The 18,074-nt window shown below is 35.6% G+C and overlaps 1 protein-coding gene across 2 annotated transcripts in view; it reads left to right on the top strand.

Moving 5' to 3' along the window:
* Window positions 1–15,883, top strand: part of SEC23A (Sec23 homolog A, coat complex II component) — a 65,406-nt gene extending 49,523 nt beyond the window's left edge. Inside the window, exons 17-20 of one of the 2 annotated variants that reach the window (XM_029238633.1) lie at window positions 1,809–1,895; window positions 3,048–3,203; window positions 4,886–4,951; window positions 13,932–15,883. In XM_029238633.1, the coding sequence (XP_029094466.1) occupies window positions 1,809–1,895; window positions 3,048–3,203; window positions 4,886–4,951; window positions 13,932–14,021 (399 nt within the window). In that variant the 3' untranslated portion in view covers window positions 14,022–15,883. Of the gene's footprint in view, window positions 1–1,808; window positions 1,896–3,047; window positions 3,204–4,885; window positions 8,889–13,931 lie in introns of those variants that run through there. The other variant, XM_029238632.1, reaches the window with a different exon arrangement.
* Window positions 15,884–18,074: the final 2,191 nt, after the last annotated feature.

The following is an 18,074-nucleotide window of genomic DNA, read 5'->3' as shown; positions in this document are numbered from 1 at the left end:
TTACACTACTTAAAAGTATGAAAATAATACTTCAGAAAAGGTTATTATAAAGAGAATATAATATCTACTGATAAATGATCTCTAATGATGCCTTTATTCACTGTTTTGTAAAAAATAGTGGGTAAAATGTTGTATTTTTTAAAATTAATTAATTTATTTTTTATTTATTTGTTTTTGGCTGTGTTGGGTCTTTGTTGCTGCGCCCAGGCTTTCTCTAGTTGTGGCGAGCGGGGGCTACTTTTCGTTGTGGTGCACGGGCTTCTCATTGCGGTGGCTTCTCTTGTTGCCGAGCACGGGCTCTAGGCGCCTGGGCTTCAATAGTTGTGGCACACAAACTTAGTAGTTGTGGCTCATGGGCTCTAGAGCACAGGCTCAGTAGTTGTGGCGCATGGGCTTAGTTGTTCCACGGCATGTGGGATCTTCCCGGACCAGGGCTTGAGCCTGTGTCCCCTGCATTGGCAGGTGGATTCTTAACCACTGCACCACCAGGGAAGTCCCTTAAAATGTTGTATTTTGTTACTATAATTTTTAAAGTAATTTGTCATAGTTTCTACTTTTCTAGAAAATGCATTTTTAATATGTTGGTCTATGTTTGGTTTTGTAGTTCTTTGAATCAGGAAAAAAGTTTTAGAAGTAACTTTTTTTCTTATTATCATAGTAATATATGTAAGTTGTAGACATCCGGAAAATGTAGAAAACTGTTTAGAAGAAAATTGGAATCCCACTGCCTACTCCTATCAAATTTCAAACTCTCTGTTTAATCCATGAATCCCATTAGCTTCCTTTCTTAAGACTTTGCTTTTGAAGTTATCCTCTTTCTCTTCTGCATCATCACTTTCTCTCATCAGGATCATTCTCATGAACATAGAAACCTTAATAGCGCTTGTGTTAAACAAAAAGCCCCTGGACTTCACATTTTCTCTAATTGCCACCACATTTCTCTGGTCCCAGTCACAGCTAAATGCAGAAAGTTACTTGTCTATATGTTCCCACATCACATTCTCTTCTCAACCTATATTAGTCAAAGTCTTGTCCCTAATTTTTTTATTTGGCCACGCCGTGCAGCTTGCGATATCTCAGTTTCCTGACCAGGGATTGAACCCAGGCCACAGCAGTGAAAGTTCAGGATGCTAACCACCAGGCAACCAGGGAACTCCTCTTGTCCCAAAATTATACTGAAACAACTCTTATGAAGGTCACCAAAGCCTTTATCTTGCGGGAACTCTCAACAATATTTACCTTGAGGATTTTCCTTGAAAACCTTTTGCTCTAGGCTTCTCTGACACCTACAACACCTACTGGTCTTCCTCCTCCTCACTGCCTGTTCCTTCTCAGTCTCTCCCTGCTGGTTTCTTCCTTTCTGACCTCTAAGTGTTGGCGTGCTCCGGGCTCAATCTCTGACTTCTTCTCTAGCTTCCCTTTCTCTAAGTGGTGCAGTCTCACCATATAGCTTTAATTACCATCTTTGTGCATGTGATACCCAAGTTCAGGCCACTTCCTTCTATTTCATATTCAGTACTATTTTTCCATCTCCAAATTTGTTCTTTCCCAAGCCTTTCCCCTCTCACTCAGTGGTACCACTATCAGTTAGACTCTTTCCTCTTGACTGGACTCTATTTTTCAATTGTTACTTCAGTTTAGAGATTCCTCAGAAAGTTAAATTGAAATATACTTTGAGAATTCATAATACTAAGAGGTTTTATGTAATAAGGTAATAAATTAAAAAATTTAAAATGTCCTAGAAAGATCAGTTTTATGTTTTTAATTATGTTTTCCTGTTTCCTCTTACGTTGTTTTCTTTGTGTCAGCCGGTTCTTCTTGATAGCAGCAGCATTCTTGCAGATCGTATTCTCCTCATGGACACATTTTTCCAGATTTTGATTTATCATGGTGAGGTAAGAGTCCATAGCATTTAAAGCTAAGCACGTAGGTTCAATAAAGTCTTTTTATTCATAGAAGCTTTTCCCCTTTACTATATGACTAGTGTTTCCTCTATGATAAGCTTTATTTCCACTTTTATAAGATATGTGTAAATCTAGATTCTTTGAGAGATACAGATCTCTTTTTTTCACAAACCTACACTCAAGCTTATAGTCTAGTATTCTAGTAACTTCAGCAGATATATTTTTCCAGTGTTTTAATTGTAAATGATTTTAGATTTGCACTGTAATGGTGAAGACCTTATTCAAAATATTACTTTAAGTGATATTATCCAGGACTTTCAAAGACCTATTGATTATTATTTTTAATTGATACCAGTTACTAGTGCTGTTTACCTTTTAAGAGTAATGTCTATATGACAGAGCTAGGTTTTTTGCTTATATCTTTTGTCTTTTTGTACTTTTGTTTCTTCAGTAGCTCATTAATGTGCTTAAATGAGAAATCAGAAATGCAGATGACTGTTCCTCTGTTAAATACGGAGATATAAAGCAATATAGAGTATACATTGATTGATTCAGTTAATTGATTCAGTTAACTTAGAAATCAAGCCAGGTTTAAAGTTGTGGATGATTTAATTACATGGTTTTTGGAGTCATTTTCCTTAATAAAAGAATTGATTCAGATGCTTTTTTACAGGTATATTATTTTTATAATATTATTGCTATTATTATTAAAGTTTTTATGTTTATGTATCTTGGGAGAATGTAACTCCATTGGTACAGACTTCATAATAGTAGGTCATTAATTTTGAAGTCTCTAGGAAATCTTTTGTAGTGAAAATCCCCCTTATTTATCATAAACTTAGGTAGATAGCTTTTAGCTAACATTAATATGATAAGTATAGCGTTTTACAATTGTTCTGGCTGAATTATTATTTCTTTTTACTTTTAAAGGAGAAGAAATATCCTAATTTTGCATCTGTTTACTCAAGAATACTGAAATTAGGATTTGTAACTTAAAAAAATTTGTAACTCAAAAAAAAAAATAGGATAATGTTCTATAATTTTCTTATTTTCTGAAGATTGCTTCATTTGAAAAAAAATCTCTTAAAGTTTTTGGTTAGGCAAGAAAAAAAGTCATAATTTTTTTAACTGTTGTAAAATTAGACCATAGCTCAGTGGCGTAAGTTGGGATACCAGGACATGCCAGAATATGAAAATTTCCGCCACCTTCTGCAAGCCCCAGTGGATGATGCACAGGAGATCCTTCACTCCAGATTTCCAATGCCGAGATACATTGACACTGAACATGGGGGCAGTCAGGTAAGTACTGTTAATTTGTTTGTGTGTTTGTTTGTTGCTGGTTTTACGAGTTGATCCTACTTGCCTTCTGACGTTAGTTTGAATAGACTGCTTCACCAGGCACATAAAGGAAGGAGATGGGCAGATGGTTTCCAGGGGAAGGTATGCTTGCTTTTTGCTTTAGCTTTGAGAGCAGGGCAGTAAGATTATTGACTAGCTGTCTAAAGCTGGTGGTTTATCCCATCTTCTTCCTCCAGCCCAGCTCTAGTAAGGAGCCAGGATGGCATTATGGTGGTATGCAAGCTTTAGTTGAGCAAGAAGATATGAACAACTTGGGAAATAATTTAGTGTACTTTTCTTAAATCTGTTTACTTACTGGTAAAGTCTATGAATACGAAGTTTGTGGTAACATAATGTTCTTCTGTTTTCCTCATTCTGTCATTTCAATTTTCTAGGAAATATAATAGGAAAGCATTATGGCATTGTAAAAAGGTGTGTAATTTTTAGAATTATGAGGATTAAATAAGATACATGTACATATACACATAGCCCTTTTGGGCCTTACAGAAGACTCAGGGTCCCTTAACATACACTCTTAAAACACTTTTACTGCTCCCTTGTAATTCTTATTAGAGTTATATAAATTAATTATAGATTATTATAAGTTTGTTTCACTTGTTCCTTAAAAGCACAGATGTTGCTTTGTTTATTAATGTATCCCTAGTGCCTAGCACAGTATTACATAGTAGGTAATAAATATCAGTAACTATTATTCAGAAATGATAGCAATTATTATTAGGGTTTTACTATAATAGAAGCTACCCTGTATTGAGAATTTGCAAAGCTGCTAGTTAGCACTTTACATACCTTCTCTCATTTGATTCTCATAGCAGTCCTATTGTTACCTCCATTTTACAGATAATAAAACTGAGACTTAGGATACTTGTGGCCAAGGAAACATAGTAAATGGAGGAACTGGGATTTGAATCCAGACGTTCTGACTCTTGAGCCAGTGCTCTTGTGTTTCTACTTTGAGAGTAGAAAAAGATTTTATATGGTACTAAATTTCAAAAGACAGGGCTGTCCTTGTTCTTCCAACATGTAATAATAATTTATGACTGGTTCTCTCATTGATGTTTCACCGCATGTAGTGCTGTCTTCCTCTTTTATTCTGGTTATTATTTAATGATGATAAGGCATAGTGGATAGATGGGTAAAATGTTGGGTAAGTGCTCTCATGGAATAGCCTACAGTTTAAAAAAGTTTGAGAGTCATTGTTTAAAGTAAAAGAACATGTATAGGTTTTCATGGCTTTTATTTTTATCATTTTTGGGGACTTCCAACCTCTGATGACGTTTCAGACCAGGTATTTGGTAAATGTCACAGTAACCTTGTCATAATTGTTGCAGACATAATCTTTATAATGCTGAGTTTTGGACTCAACAGTTTGTATTTGTTACTATGAATGTTATTATGTATGTATGATTTGGCGAGAAGAGGTTACATTTATTATTTATGTGTAACATATAGTGGCCTATATATTTCAAACTTTAGTTCATTTTTTTAAAGTTGCATTTTAATAAAGTTAATTTGACCAAAACATATTAAATAAAATTGAGTTTAGATAGTATAATACATTTGTTTAGCCCATATTGACCAAATCTATTTTTGATGGATAATGTTATTTCTTCTTTGCTTTTAAGGCGCGTTTCCTGCTTTCGAAAGTCAACCCTTCACAGACTCATAATAATATGTATGCCTGGGGACAGGTAAGTGTAAATAGCAGATGTTGGAAATTATTTCTTTGTGTTATTATAGTTTGTTATTTTAGTGAATGCTACATTTTTTCCTATGTATTTGGTAATGTCTGTTGGAAAAGTAATAAAAAAATAAGAGTCGAAAATAGAATTAGCATTTGTTGGCACCACAGAAAATAAAAAAGTGATTATATCAAATAGATAGAACCCCTTCATATTTCAAGCTTAACAATTTACCCTTGAGACAAAAAGCAATAAAGTGTATAATATGAGATAGGAGGTGATGATTCAAGCTTAATGCTAGGCTATGAACTATAAAAGGCCACAGTAAGCTGGGAGTGGTCAGGGATTGTGGTTGAGCAGGAGAGGCTGGAAGCCTGGAAATCATTATTAATATATTTTAATTTGGTGGGAGTCCTACCTCTTGATACAATATATCAACATTTATCAAGTGTTCCAATCTTCATGACTCTATATTGGTACTTTAAGATTCACAGTGATCATCCCTGCCTTTGAAGAGCTTGTACTCTAGTATTAGAAATAAAATACATACCTAAGTAGTTAAAGTACAAGGCAGAGTGGGCTATGTGCTTTTAGGAAGATTTAAAGTATTACAGGGGGATAGACGAGGAGGAGTGGAAGAGGTCACATGGTGGCAGCAGGAGAGGGTGTCAGAATAGAGCTCAGAAAAAGAGACATTTCCTTTTAGAGTGGTTATTAATCCAGTAAGTAGAAATTGTATGAGGAAGGGAATTCTAGGTAGAAGACAGTATGGAGAAAGGTAAAGGGTACACGTAGGGATGAATAGTAGAACTATAAATTGGCAATATATTGTGCAGCCAAATTGTGGAGGCTCTTGAATGCCACGCTGAGGACTGAGGAGCTGAGTCTTTATTTGGTAAGTAATGGAATGTTATTGAAGGTTTTTGGACAGAGGGGCAAATTTGAGTCTTAGATAATACAGTCGAATCTTAAGATTAATTGGGAGCAGTGTGTAGGTTGAAACTGTATCTATCAAAGTAATCCAAGTGAGAGGGAAAGAAGACCAGATGGTGAAAAAGAGTAGATCTGAGCGATATTTCAAAAGTAGACTCGGTGAGATTTGATTAGAAGTTGCAGGAAAGGAAAACTTACTCCAGGGCAAGAGAGCTGTATGCAAAATGTGAATTCTGACTGAATTCTGGATTAGAGAGAGAGAACAGCTTATAAAGAACATAATTGGGATGATTTGTGATATTTGAATGTGGACTATATGTCAGATACTAGTATAATATTATTAAATTTCTTGAGTGTGATAATGGTGTTGTGGTTATGTAGGAGATTGTCCTCGATCTTGAGAGATATATCCTGAAGTGTTTGGGGGTAAAATATCATGATGTCTTCAACTTGCAGAAATTATTTAACAAGAAGAAAAAGAAAAGGAAAAATATATAGAAACATAAAGAAAATGTGGCAAATGTTAATCGGTGATTTTATGTTTAGAGTATGTGGGTGTTTGTTCATTGTACTTTTCTCTAGGTTTGAATTTCTGAAAAATAAATAGTTGAGGGAGAACAAGGTAATATGGGGTTTTGAGCCTGGGTAACTGAGGAGAACATGTGCCAGTAAGTGGGAGGGTGGAAAGAAAATGTTTGATTTTATTTATTTTTTATTTTTTGTTTTATTTTATTTTTTTGCCACATTGTTTGTGGGATCTTAGTTCCCTGACCAAGGATTGAATCCTGTCCCTTGGCAGTGAGAGCGCAGAGTGCTAACCACTGGACCACCAGGGAATTCCTGAAAATGTTTGGGTTTAGACTTTGAGTTTGAGATACCATCTAGATGCCCAAATTGAGCAGATTGTTGAGAATTTGGGTTTGGTGATCAGGGCAAGGATTCATAGACAAGTGATACTTAAAGTCATCACAGTGGATTCTTGTCCAAGGTGAGAATAGAGAGGCAAAGCAAGGATGAGATAAAACCTTGAGGAAGTACAAGTGGTAGGAATATTTTATAAATAATCAGAGAAGTGGAAGGAAAATTAGAAGAATACCACATCCTAAATGATGAGGGAGGACGTTATAGAAGGAAGAAGAAGGGAGTAGCAAATATTGAGGTGCTGCAGACACTTGATTTGATGATTAGGAGGTTATTTGTGGCCCTTGGTAAGCAGTTTTAATATAGTGGTTGAGTAGCAGATAGATTGTAAGGAATTAGTACGTGGTAAAGAAGTGGAGGTCATAAGTGTAAATGATGCTTTGTGTGTGTGTGTGTATAAATGATTCTTCTGCAAATTTAGCCTGAGTGAAGAGTAGGATGATTGTTATTACAGTAAGGGCACAGAATTTATTTGTGGACCAAGTGTAAGGAGCTAATGTAGGGGAGACACAAAAGAACAGTGTATAGATGTTTAAGATCCTCAAAAGGAGACAGTGTGATCACATGCATTGTGTGGTAGTTAAGCATTGGTAAGGAGGCAGGACATTTCTTTCTGCAAAAGCAAAGGGTGAGAAGAAGGGTGAAGACAGAGAAAGATTTTGAGGTGGAGAGAAAACTCACATTGGATAAGCCTGTTTCTTTTCAGTAAAAGATTATTTGCTAAGAGAGAGAAATGCTGGGGTTAAGAACTAGAAAATAGAAAAGATTAAAAACAGCTATAGGGAATATAAGAAAGCAACAGAAGATGAATAAAAGACTTTTACAGCATGGTGAGGGTCCATTTTATTTACTAACAGTTTCTTGAGCATGCTTTTGTAATGTTCTCTAGCTGTGCTTTGTAATTCAGACATTGCATTGGGGCTAATTTAGGACTGGAGGTAAGAAAGATGGACACAGCAAAGGGAGTAGAATAATTGAGAACGATGTTAGATAACTGACTGTGGGGTCCAGGCTGGTTAGAAGAGCAACGAAGCAGTAATTGGGATTAAGGTCCTTTTCCTTTGAATATAGAGGTGCCTCAAAAGTTTGCCTTGGGCTTCCCTGGTGGCACACTGGTTGAGAGTCGGCCTGCCGATGCAGGGGACACGGGTTCGTGCCCCGGTCCGGGAAGATCCCACATGCTGTGGAGAGGCTGGGCCCGTGAGCCATGGCTACTGAGCCTGCGCGTCCGGAGCCTGTGCTCCGCAATGGGAGAGGCCACAACAGTGAGAGGCCCACGTACCACAAAAAAAAAAAAAAAGTTTGCCTTGAATTCTGTACATTCACTGTTTCTCTGGGTGATTGTATCCACTCCTATGGCTTCATCTTTCATCTGAGGCTGACTTGTAAATCTCCATCTTTGGTTTGGCTTCACAGTGACCTATAGACTGGAATTTCTATAACTGCCTGCTGCACAGCACTGGAGTTTTCTGTAGACATTTCATAAGCAGCATGCCCCAACTTGAACTCTTTCACACTATCTTGTACTGACTGACTTTCCTATTTTTATAAAGGGCCCCACTGTTCTCTCAATTCCCAGGGCTTGGAACTTTAGTCATTTATATCTTCTCCCTTCTGCCCCTAATTACTGACTTATTTTCCCTGTCCATTCCCTCCTTTCCTTGTCCTAATCGAAGTCAGGCCCTTGTTACTATTCACATAGACTGTTGGAATTACCTGCTCTTGGGGCTTCAGCCTTTTCTTCCATTTTGGCACTGGCCAGAGTGGTCTCCCTAAAGCCGTTCTAAGTCAAAGCACTGCCTAGAAATCTTTAATAACCCCCTACTAAGTTACATAGAAGTTCTGTATTGCTATTGAGGGTCCTTTGTGGTATGCTCCAAATAGCTTTGTCCACTTTTAGCTACTCTTTTAGTCTTTTTAGCCAAACTGGACTTCTTACTCCACTCTGAATACACTGAGCATGTGACTTGTCCCTATCACCACTTGTAACACATCATAGCCATCCCTCAAGGCTCAGTGCAAAGTTTACTGACTCCATGAAACCTTTTCTGTGATTGCATGACTGGATATTGTGTAATATCCCTGGCGCTTCATCCCCAGCCCCTTTTTTCATCTATTTCTGATGACACTTATTTCTCCTGTTAGATTATAAATTACTTAAGGGTGATAACTGTGTCATTTTCATCTTTGACTTTCCACAGTACCTTAAACATAGCATATATTGACTATAGTAGATCTGGACAGGAGAACAGAGAGATGTTTTAGGAGTTAAGAAGCTTTCGTGATATAGATAAATAAATTGAATTCACAATCTAAAAGTCCTGAAAGGTGAGGAGTTTTTTACAGCAAAGAAAGGATCTTACTCTTGGAAGGCGTTCAAAGGGTACACATAGCACATGTGAGAAAAATTTGTGCCCGTATAATACATATACGTATAGACTCTCAATATCACCCCTCACCCTCTTCCAGTTGCTGGGGGAACAAAAAGCCAAATACTACTGTGATGTGGAAGTTCGGAGTACAGGATGTACCATGAATCATACTTTCCATTATACTTAACTCTAGTTAACTGAGTATTGGTTTTGGTTCTGGATCCCACAACTTAAGAAGAACTTATTTAAGAAAAAAAAATTACAAGAATATAGAAAAGTAGCACCAATAAATAAAGTTAATAGAGTTAATGGAAATGGTGAATAATCAATATGAAGGGGAGGTTAAAGAATTGAAGGATACTTTAAAATAGTACTTGTCAGGGGTCACATATCACATGCCCCTAGGGACCAGGTGAACCTGACTGCATATAAGAAAACTTGACTCTCAGTGTCAAAAAGCAATACCTGGAGGCAGCGGGCTATGGCAGACTAGGGTTTGTGGGGAGGGTACACAAATCCTTTTCTAAAGGGGGTAGTGTTCCTCCCCTCCAGATGATTGTTGCCATACACATAATTCAATTAACAAAATGTTGTGAGCTCACATTATGAAGACCAAATAAAACCTATCTCTTTGTGGCTGAATTTCTGCATTAAAAAAACATGGTTTAGTTCATGGAAATAATGGCTTGTTCCTTGTTTGGGGAGGTTTAAATTACAGCATGGAGATGTAGATGGAAGACATATAAAGTAAAGAACTTGTTGAGCTGTTAAACATGGAGAGGCATCATTCTGGGCTGGTAATTGAAAACTCTGCAGGTTACTAAACTTCCTATGCCTTCTCTTCCTTGTCTGTTACACAGTTTGATGACACATACTTCATATGCCCAGTAATACTCAGTAAATATTAGTTATTAGTTTTCCTTTTTATCACTGGAAAAAAAGTCTCTCTAAAGATATTTAAGATAGGAAAGAAAACCTATTTTAAACTGAAGTTTAATTATTACTGCCTGGAAGTAGGGGCATTAGAGACATGAATAAGAGCCCTAACACTTAAGCCCGACCCTGAAAGATGGAGATTATTTCATTGGATGAATATGATGGAGAAGGAAATCCCAGGCAAAGGAATAAACCTGCATCTTGTTTATCTGATTCACTCATTTGTTTATCCATCCACCCATTCATCTATTCAGTACTCAATTTTGAAAGCCATCACCTTTGGAGAAACTTAAGTGTACTTACTTGTTATTAAGTGAATTCTTTTTATTGATTTGATAAAAAGTTGTTTAAATATTTATAGTCATTAAGTTAAATTATGTCCTTATACTATATTGTGGTTTTAATTACATTGTTATCAAGTCTGTCTCTCCTTAGATTTTTTATAAAGTGTTTTCCTCAAAGAGGCAGTTGAAGACAGTTTGGGTTTCTTCTCATTATTGCATTTTAGAAAATATAATCATCTTTTCCAGGAATGCACTTTAAAAATTTTTGTAATTTTTTGGCCACTCCACACCACACATCATGTGGGGTCTTAGTTCCCCAAGCAGGGATTGAACCTGCTCCCCCTGCATTGGAAGTGCGAAGTCTTAACCATTGGACCGCCAGGGAAGGCCCCCAGAAATGCATTTGATTTAGCAAAATTTAGGAATTAGTTACAGTTACACCTTTGGGGGAAGCTGACATTTGATCCTATCTTTTATGAATAGATTCTTACAAAAACAAAACAAAAAAATTTCTATAGGATTTTACTTAGACCATTTCTTTTTTTAAGATTGTTTCCAAACTATTTGAAAAATCTTTCATTTGTATTAAACTTGTTCATGTGTCTAAAAACAATGAAATTTTGGTCTGACATATTTAAATCAGTGTTTCTCAGTCTTTATATTTTGTTAAATTTGAAAACATCCCTTTCCTGTAATGCTGTTTGAAATGTCAGAATTAAATAAATATGTTAATTAGAAGTAAGAAAGAAACCAAGAGCCCTAAGGTCTTTTTTGACCTATGATTTTTATAAGAGAAATTATGTTAATATCTTTATAGATAATAATAGCTAATAAGCTGAGTCTGTACTGTGTTTTAGTCATTATGCTAAGATTTTCATACACTTCTGTTTGTTAAAACACTCCTGTGAGGTGAGTACTATTAATCCTATTTTTCAGAAGAGGAAATTGAGGCTTATATAGGTTAAGTTAACTTACCTCAAATCACACAGCTAAACTGTGACAGTGTCTGGATTTGAACCTAGGTCGTTCTAACCCCAGAATCAGAATTTTTAACCATTAAGCTAAATTGATGATTGAAATTTAGGGCGTTAACATGGTAGCCAAGCATTTTACTAAAAATTATGGAATTTAATACCTTAGTTTTCTTTTTGTCAGAAGTCGAGTACCCAGTGTAAGTATTATCCACGGATGGCCTGAAGAGGGCACCACTGCAACACTGCTTCTGTGACAGGGTGCTGGAGGTCTCTGTTGCTATAGTGCTTCATATACTAAATGATATAAAGCTTGGAACTTTTTGCTTAATCCTGAATATATTTTAAAGAGAAAAAGAGTGCAGTTGTAAAGTTGAGATCAATCAACTGCAAATTTTTGATAAAATTGAGTTGAGCATTAGTATTAATCACTTCAAATAAGATCACAGTATATGAATTAGAAAATCCATATATATTTTGTCTTGGCTAGGAGAAATAGATCTGGGATTGGGTGAATTGAGGTGGAAAATGTGTAAAATGGAAAAAATTCAGGTATAATAATAATAATGTTATATGCCTACTGTGTGTGTCAGGTATTGTTGTGTTTGCTTCACAAAGTTTAACTCATTTAATCATTATAGCAACCATGTGAAATAGGTTCTGTTATTATCTGTATTTTACAAATGAGGAAACTAAGATTCAGAGAGGTTAAGTAAGTGGCAGAGCCAGGATGTGAGCTCGGCAGTCAGGCTCCAAACTCGGAGCTCTTAATTCCAGTGCTGTTGTCTCCCTTCATTATCAAGTTTTTCAAGTTCTTATAAATTCACATATGAAAACACATAATAAAATTGATTTTCCATTATTCAGGAGAGGTTATGGCATATCTGTGGCTATGCCAGCCTAGAACCACAAGACCTATAAAGTCAGAGCTCATATTTGCCACTAACTTGCTGGTATCCTCTGAAAATTACTTAATTTCTTTGTTTTAGGTATTTTATATATACTGATAAATAAGAAACTGGATATCAGGTGAAAACTTTAAAAATCCAGATATAGAGGGCTTCCCTGGTGGCGCAGTGGTTGAGAGTCCGCCTGCCGATGCAGGGGACACGGGTTCGCGCCTCGGTCTGGGAAGATCCCACATGCCGTGGAGTGGCTGGGCCCGTGAGCCATGGCCGCTGAGCCTGCGCGTCCGGAGCCTGTGCTCCGCAACGGGAGAGGCCACAATAGTGAGAGGCCTGCATACCGCAAAAAAAAAAAAAAAAAATCCAGATATAAAATATTCTAGAAAAACTTTCTTGCTATAATAAAATTTCATTATTAGTGGATTGGATTACTAAGGTAATCAACACAGTTTTTATTAAAATAGAAGTTAGGAATTTTCCCTAACCCTTGTTAATTACTTAGAACTCACAGAAATCAATTAAAATTACTTGAATGAAAATATATAAGTATAGTTTATTTAAAAAATGATATAAATTCTCTTCCTTCCATCTGGCGGTTCTGCTAAAATGTGTGAGTGGAATTTTATTTTAGTAAACAGGCAACAATAAGGGAGACTTATTTCTTAGTAGTGATAAAAACACCAGTACATTCAAGACAAATGAACACTTCACTACTTTAAAGATTAAGTTGGGTATGGAGCCAATGTAAGGCCAATTGGTAAACTGCGGTACAAATCTGACTCTGACCACATGGGGTTAGTGCAGACTCCAAAAGTTAAAGGACATGGTCCACGAGACTGCCCCGACTTCAGATGCCAGCCGAAAGTCGAATCCCAGGTTACCCACACTTCTGACTAACTGGCTACAAATCCGTGTGTGTGGGGGGTGGTGAGAAAGGGAGGGTGCTGGGGTGGGCAGTGGGTGGGTAGAGTGGGTGGGGGGTGGGTTCCCATAACCCCCCTCCCCAGGTTTGGTAATTCCCTAGAACAACTCACAGAACTCAGGAAAGCACTATATTTATGATTACAGTTTTAGTATAAAAGTTACAAGTTAGGTCCAGCTAAATGAAGAGACAGCAAGGTCTGGGAGGGTCCCAGATACAGAGCTTCTGTGCCCTTTTCCCATGGAATCAGGGTGCATCACCCTCGCAGCACGTTGATGTATTCCTCAAACAGGAAGCTCTGCTGGGCTTTGGTATCCAGTGGTTTTTTTGTTTTTGCTTTTGTTTCTCTTAGGCATGATTGATTGAATCTCTAGCCCTGCATCTCTTCCTCCCTGGAAGTCAGGCTCTCTTAAAGCGCAGGCATCTAATTACATGGTTGATCTTTCTGGTGACTGGTCCCTATCCTGAGTCATCTCATCTCATAGCATAAACTCAGGTGTGATCTGAGGGGCTCATGAATAACAGATACTACTTTCAGGAAATTCTAAGGATGTAGTTTCCCTCTCAGGAGTCTGGGACAGGAATCTGGGACAAAGGCCAGCAGATTCTTTATTATACAACAGGGAGCATAGACATTATTCTGCTTAAAATGATTTCCTTGTCTATTTTTTTAACATTTGTTTATATACTTTAAGGTATCATCTCCTGTGTTTTAATCATAGAAAATATCTTTCTTTTCCTCTAGGAGTCTGGAGCACCTATTCTCACAGATGATGTTAGTTTACAAGTGTTTATGGATCACTTAAAGAAACTTGCTGTGTCAAGTGCTGCTTGATGTGCTAAACATATTAAGAACACTTAAGAAGATGAAATAATATTTCAGTTTCTTTTTTTCCCCCTTTTTTCAGTTAATCTGTGGAAACCAACAGAGAGATCTCTCTAGACTCTTTTTGTATTAGTATGGTTTGAGACAACAAATGGAAAAATGTTCATGTTTGTAGATTAAGCTAGAATATAAGAGCAAAATGTTCATGTTTGTAGATTAAGCTAGAATATAAGAGCAATAAGAACAAATTTGTTTTGCTTGTCACAGTATTATAACTGGTTTTAGAAATTTGAGGTCTTTATAACTTATGTTAAAAAGTAGTCTGCCTTGTACTACAGAGATATAACTCATTTGTATGTTGCAGACAAATTCAAAGTGGCACTGAATGTTTTGACCTTTTGAAAACTTGTTTCTTAATTTTAACCAAAAAGTAAACCAAATCATCAACAGTAATGATAAATGTGAGAATTTTTGCCTATTCATTGAATATTTTTCTGTGATTTTCAGCACTTACGTATACACTATTTCTGTATTTACTCTGTTAAGGCAGATTTATTTTTATGATGATTTGTTTAGGAATTATTTGACTTTATATATGGTAATTTTTATGAAGATAATTTAATGTTGGTCATTTGAAAAAATAGTTTAGAGATGAAAGTTTTTGGGTAACAATTCCACAGTTGGCAACATATGTGAAATTCCCACAAAGTATTCAACTATGTGATTAAAAGTGATAATTTTTTTATAAAGGGAGATAGAAAATAAACAGTTTGGCACAGTACATTTTAGAAAGGCTTTGCAGTAAAAGGACTTCTGTAACTTCTAAACCAAATTTGGTATTCACTGCATGGTTTTGTTTCCCTTTGTTTTTCTGAGGTAAATTTTACATTATATCCTCCAGTATTTTAAACTATTTTGGGAGTTTACACACTACTTTTGGTTTTTGCTTCCATTTTGTGAACTTTATTAAGTTGTAGTTCTTATTGAAACAGTATTATCTAATATTCTGTTGAATTTTATCATTTGACGCTCAGTTCTATTTTGATTTATTCATTAGTATCATTCACTTTTACCTCTTAAAGTTTACTTGTAGCAAATGTTTACATTGCTAAAGCCAGATATGTTTGACAATGAAATTTACATCAAGTACTGCAAATAAAAGGTGGTGCTATGATATGGGCCTGGAAGGACAGTGTCATGATTGTACTTGCATGAACACTATCATCTGATGGTAAAATAGACAGAAACTTAAAAAAATTATTTATATGTTATATTCAATTGGAGTAAATAAGTTGTTCTGTTCCATTTTATTTGAATTGAACTGTGCTAGGTCTAAATACCAATAAAATATACTTTTTCTCTGTTTTCCTGCTTATTTTGAAACCTAGTAAGCCTGAAAAGCCTAATGTAAAATTAAAGCATTTATAAAACCTGATATTAGTGGATTAAAAAGTTACTCATTTTAAAAAAATAACAGCTTTATTGAGGTTTAATTCACATATTACACAATTCACCCATTTGAAGTGTAAAGCTCAATGGTTTTTAGAATATTCATGGAGTTGTGTAGCCATAACCACAATCAATTTTAGAGCATTTTCATCTCCCAAATAGTTATTTGTTTTTGCTATAAGGAACTGAGGAAAATCCCTGTGATGATGATACATGTTTAGCTTGCCTGGCCCCTTAACTTATATCCTTTAAGAATGCATTGTTTTTTCTTCTCTTGAGTGATGAGCCGCTACTTACTCCTAAACTCTCCTCTACTTCTAAATCAGTTACAGCCGAAGGTACTAAAGTATCTCTGTATTTAAGGGATAAGAATGAACAAATATATCATCATACCCTTTTAGCTTACCATTTGAAAGAAGTCACCCTGGATAATTTTTGTGTATAATTTAGCTATTACTAAATTGCTAGCTATTTAAATAGACTTGAAGGAAGAAATGTTTAACCCTTTTAATGAACTTAGAGTGGATAACAAATATTTGCTAAATCACTAGCAGCACTAAGAAGCTTTGGTGTGTCCAGAACTATTAGGAAATTCATTCTTGAACCTACTTACCCCTAGTGGCTTTATCTCTAAAAATGACTTTAGATCTCATCTATGCACACTTATATTTTGTTGTAACAGAATAAATTTATGCTTTTATTGGCTGATTCCAAAAATGATCTGATACTTCCTCTATCCAGTTCTCCACTTGGTAAACTTCCCTCTCATATTCCCTAGCCCAGACTGCATCTAAGGAATGTGCTTGTTTTCCAGTCCAGACCAGAAACTAAGGAATCATTTTCAACTCTTACTCTCCTCAACATCTTTAGTAACCAAATTATACCAATTCTATCTCTGTAGTATCTCCCTAATCTGTTTACTGTTCTCCATCTTACTGCTATTCTACCTTCATCATATCTCACCTGGTTTGTTGAAATAGCCTTCTAACCAGTCTGCTTTCCCCAGTCTCTTTTTCTCCATCTTTCTCTTCAATTCACTGAAACGTGGATATGATTATGTCATTCCCTCTGCCCTCATAATGAAATCCAAACACTTTGACCTGGTAACATTGTATACTACACATCAAATCCATAGCTCTCTCCTAGAAATAGTACAAAGGATGCAATTGGAAAGGTAGTGCTGGAGAGTGGTCTCTAGTTCTACCTAAGCATTAGTCTTAGGTGTGATATTTGGGGTCAATATAGTGACAAGAGCAAATGCATTCTTTATTGGCTGTTACAAACTAAATGCTGTGGCTCATTGCACTTGGCTTTTAAAAAGATGAATATCTTTTTTCAGTTATTTTTCAAACAATACTGACAAATTAGGATTATTTGTTTTCTAATGTCTAGCTTTACATTTTAATTTATATTTTTCCTGTTTCCGATGTACATGCATACATCTTGTACTCTGATGTGCTCAATTGGTATTCATCTTGAGCGTGTTATCAAGTAATTCTAGAGATATTTCTGTTTCTTGTTTGCTTTTTAGTAGTTTAATTTATGAAATTAATACATTCTCCTTATGTTCATTCTTTGTTTAATATATTGAAACAAAATCTGGTCTAAGTTTAATGTATTATCTGGTGACTATAATAATAGGTATGCAATACCAAGTATGTAATAGTGAAGTTACATTACTAAATCAGATTTTTTTTCTCTCCCATCCCTATCTATGGCTTATACCGAAATAAAGCTCAATTATTTGGGTTGAAGATGTGATCCTGGAATATTAAGGATTTTTTTAACTTAAGTAAACATAGAAAAAAATATATAGTAATGCATCTAAAGCATTTGGAAGGTGGATAGAAATATTAACTTTAGGCTTTGTTAGATCAACATAAAATTAGCTATGTATTTTTAAAAGTTAAGGGTAACAAAGATAAAACCAGGATACATACTTTTTATACCAGACTGTGTAACTTCCAAACAGTAGGGGAAAAGAAGCAATAAAAATAATTTGATCAATCAAGAGAAGGCAAGAAAGATTAAGAAGGCAGCATGACAGGGAGATCAGCTCGGTGCTTTGTGACCACCTAGAGGGTTGGGATAGGGAGGGTGGGAGGGAGGGAGATGCAAGAGGGAAGAGATATGGGGGTATATGTATATGTATAACTGATTCACTTTGTTACAAAGCAGAAACTAACACACCATTGTAAAGCAATTATACTCTAATAAAGATGTTTAAAAAAATGGCAGCATGGCAAATGGGAAAGCATGGTAAATAAGAAACACAAAAAGGAAGAAATAATGGATTAATATTTTTTAGTGAATTTTGTGAAAATGGAAAAATACTTATTGGTCTTTCACTGTAATAAACAGTATTACATGTACTATTTTTGAACCTTCTGCAAATGTGTCTTAAGACTTTTTAAAAATTGTTCTTTTCATGTACCCATGCTCTACAGAGTATAGCCAGGTTGGTCATTCTTTGCTCATAGTTGATTGAAGAACACTTTTTATTAATTTCAAAAGTTTTTTTTTTTCATGTAAAGCAACAGATACACGAATAGGAAAACAAAGATAAGTTTGATAGAGATTCATAAAAATTCCATTTCACAATAAATTCCTAAA

Source organism: Monodon monoceros, unplaced genomic scaffold (genome assembly GCF_005190385.1).
Source record: "Monodon monoceros isolate NGI ecotype Baffin Bay Population unplaced genomic scaffold, NGI_Narwhal_1 Super_Scaffold_21, whole genome shotgun sequence".
NCBI classification, from domain to species: domain Eukaryota; kingdom Metazoa; phylum Chordata; class Mammalia; order Artiodactyla; family Monodontidae; genus Monodon; species Monodon monoceros.
The sequence above is the reverse complement of the archived record's forward strand: the minus strand, read 5'-3'. Positions and strand labels throughout refer to the sequence as shown.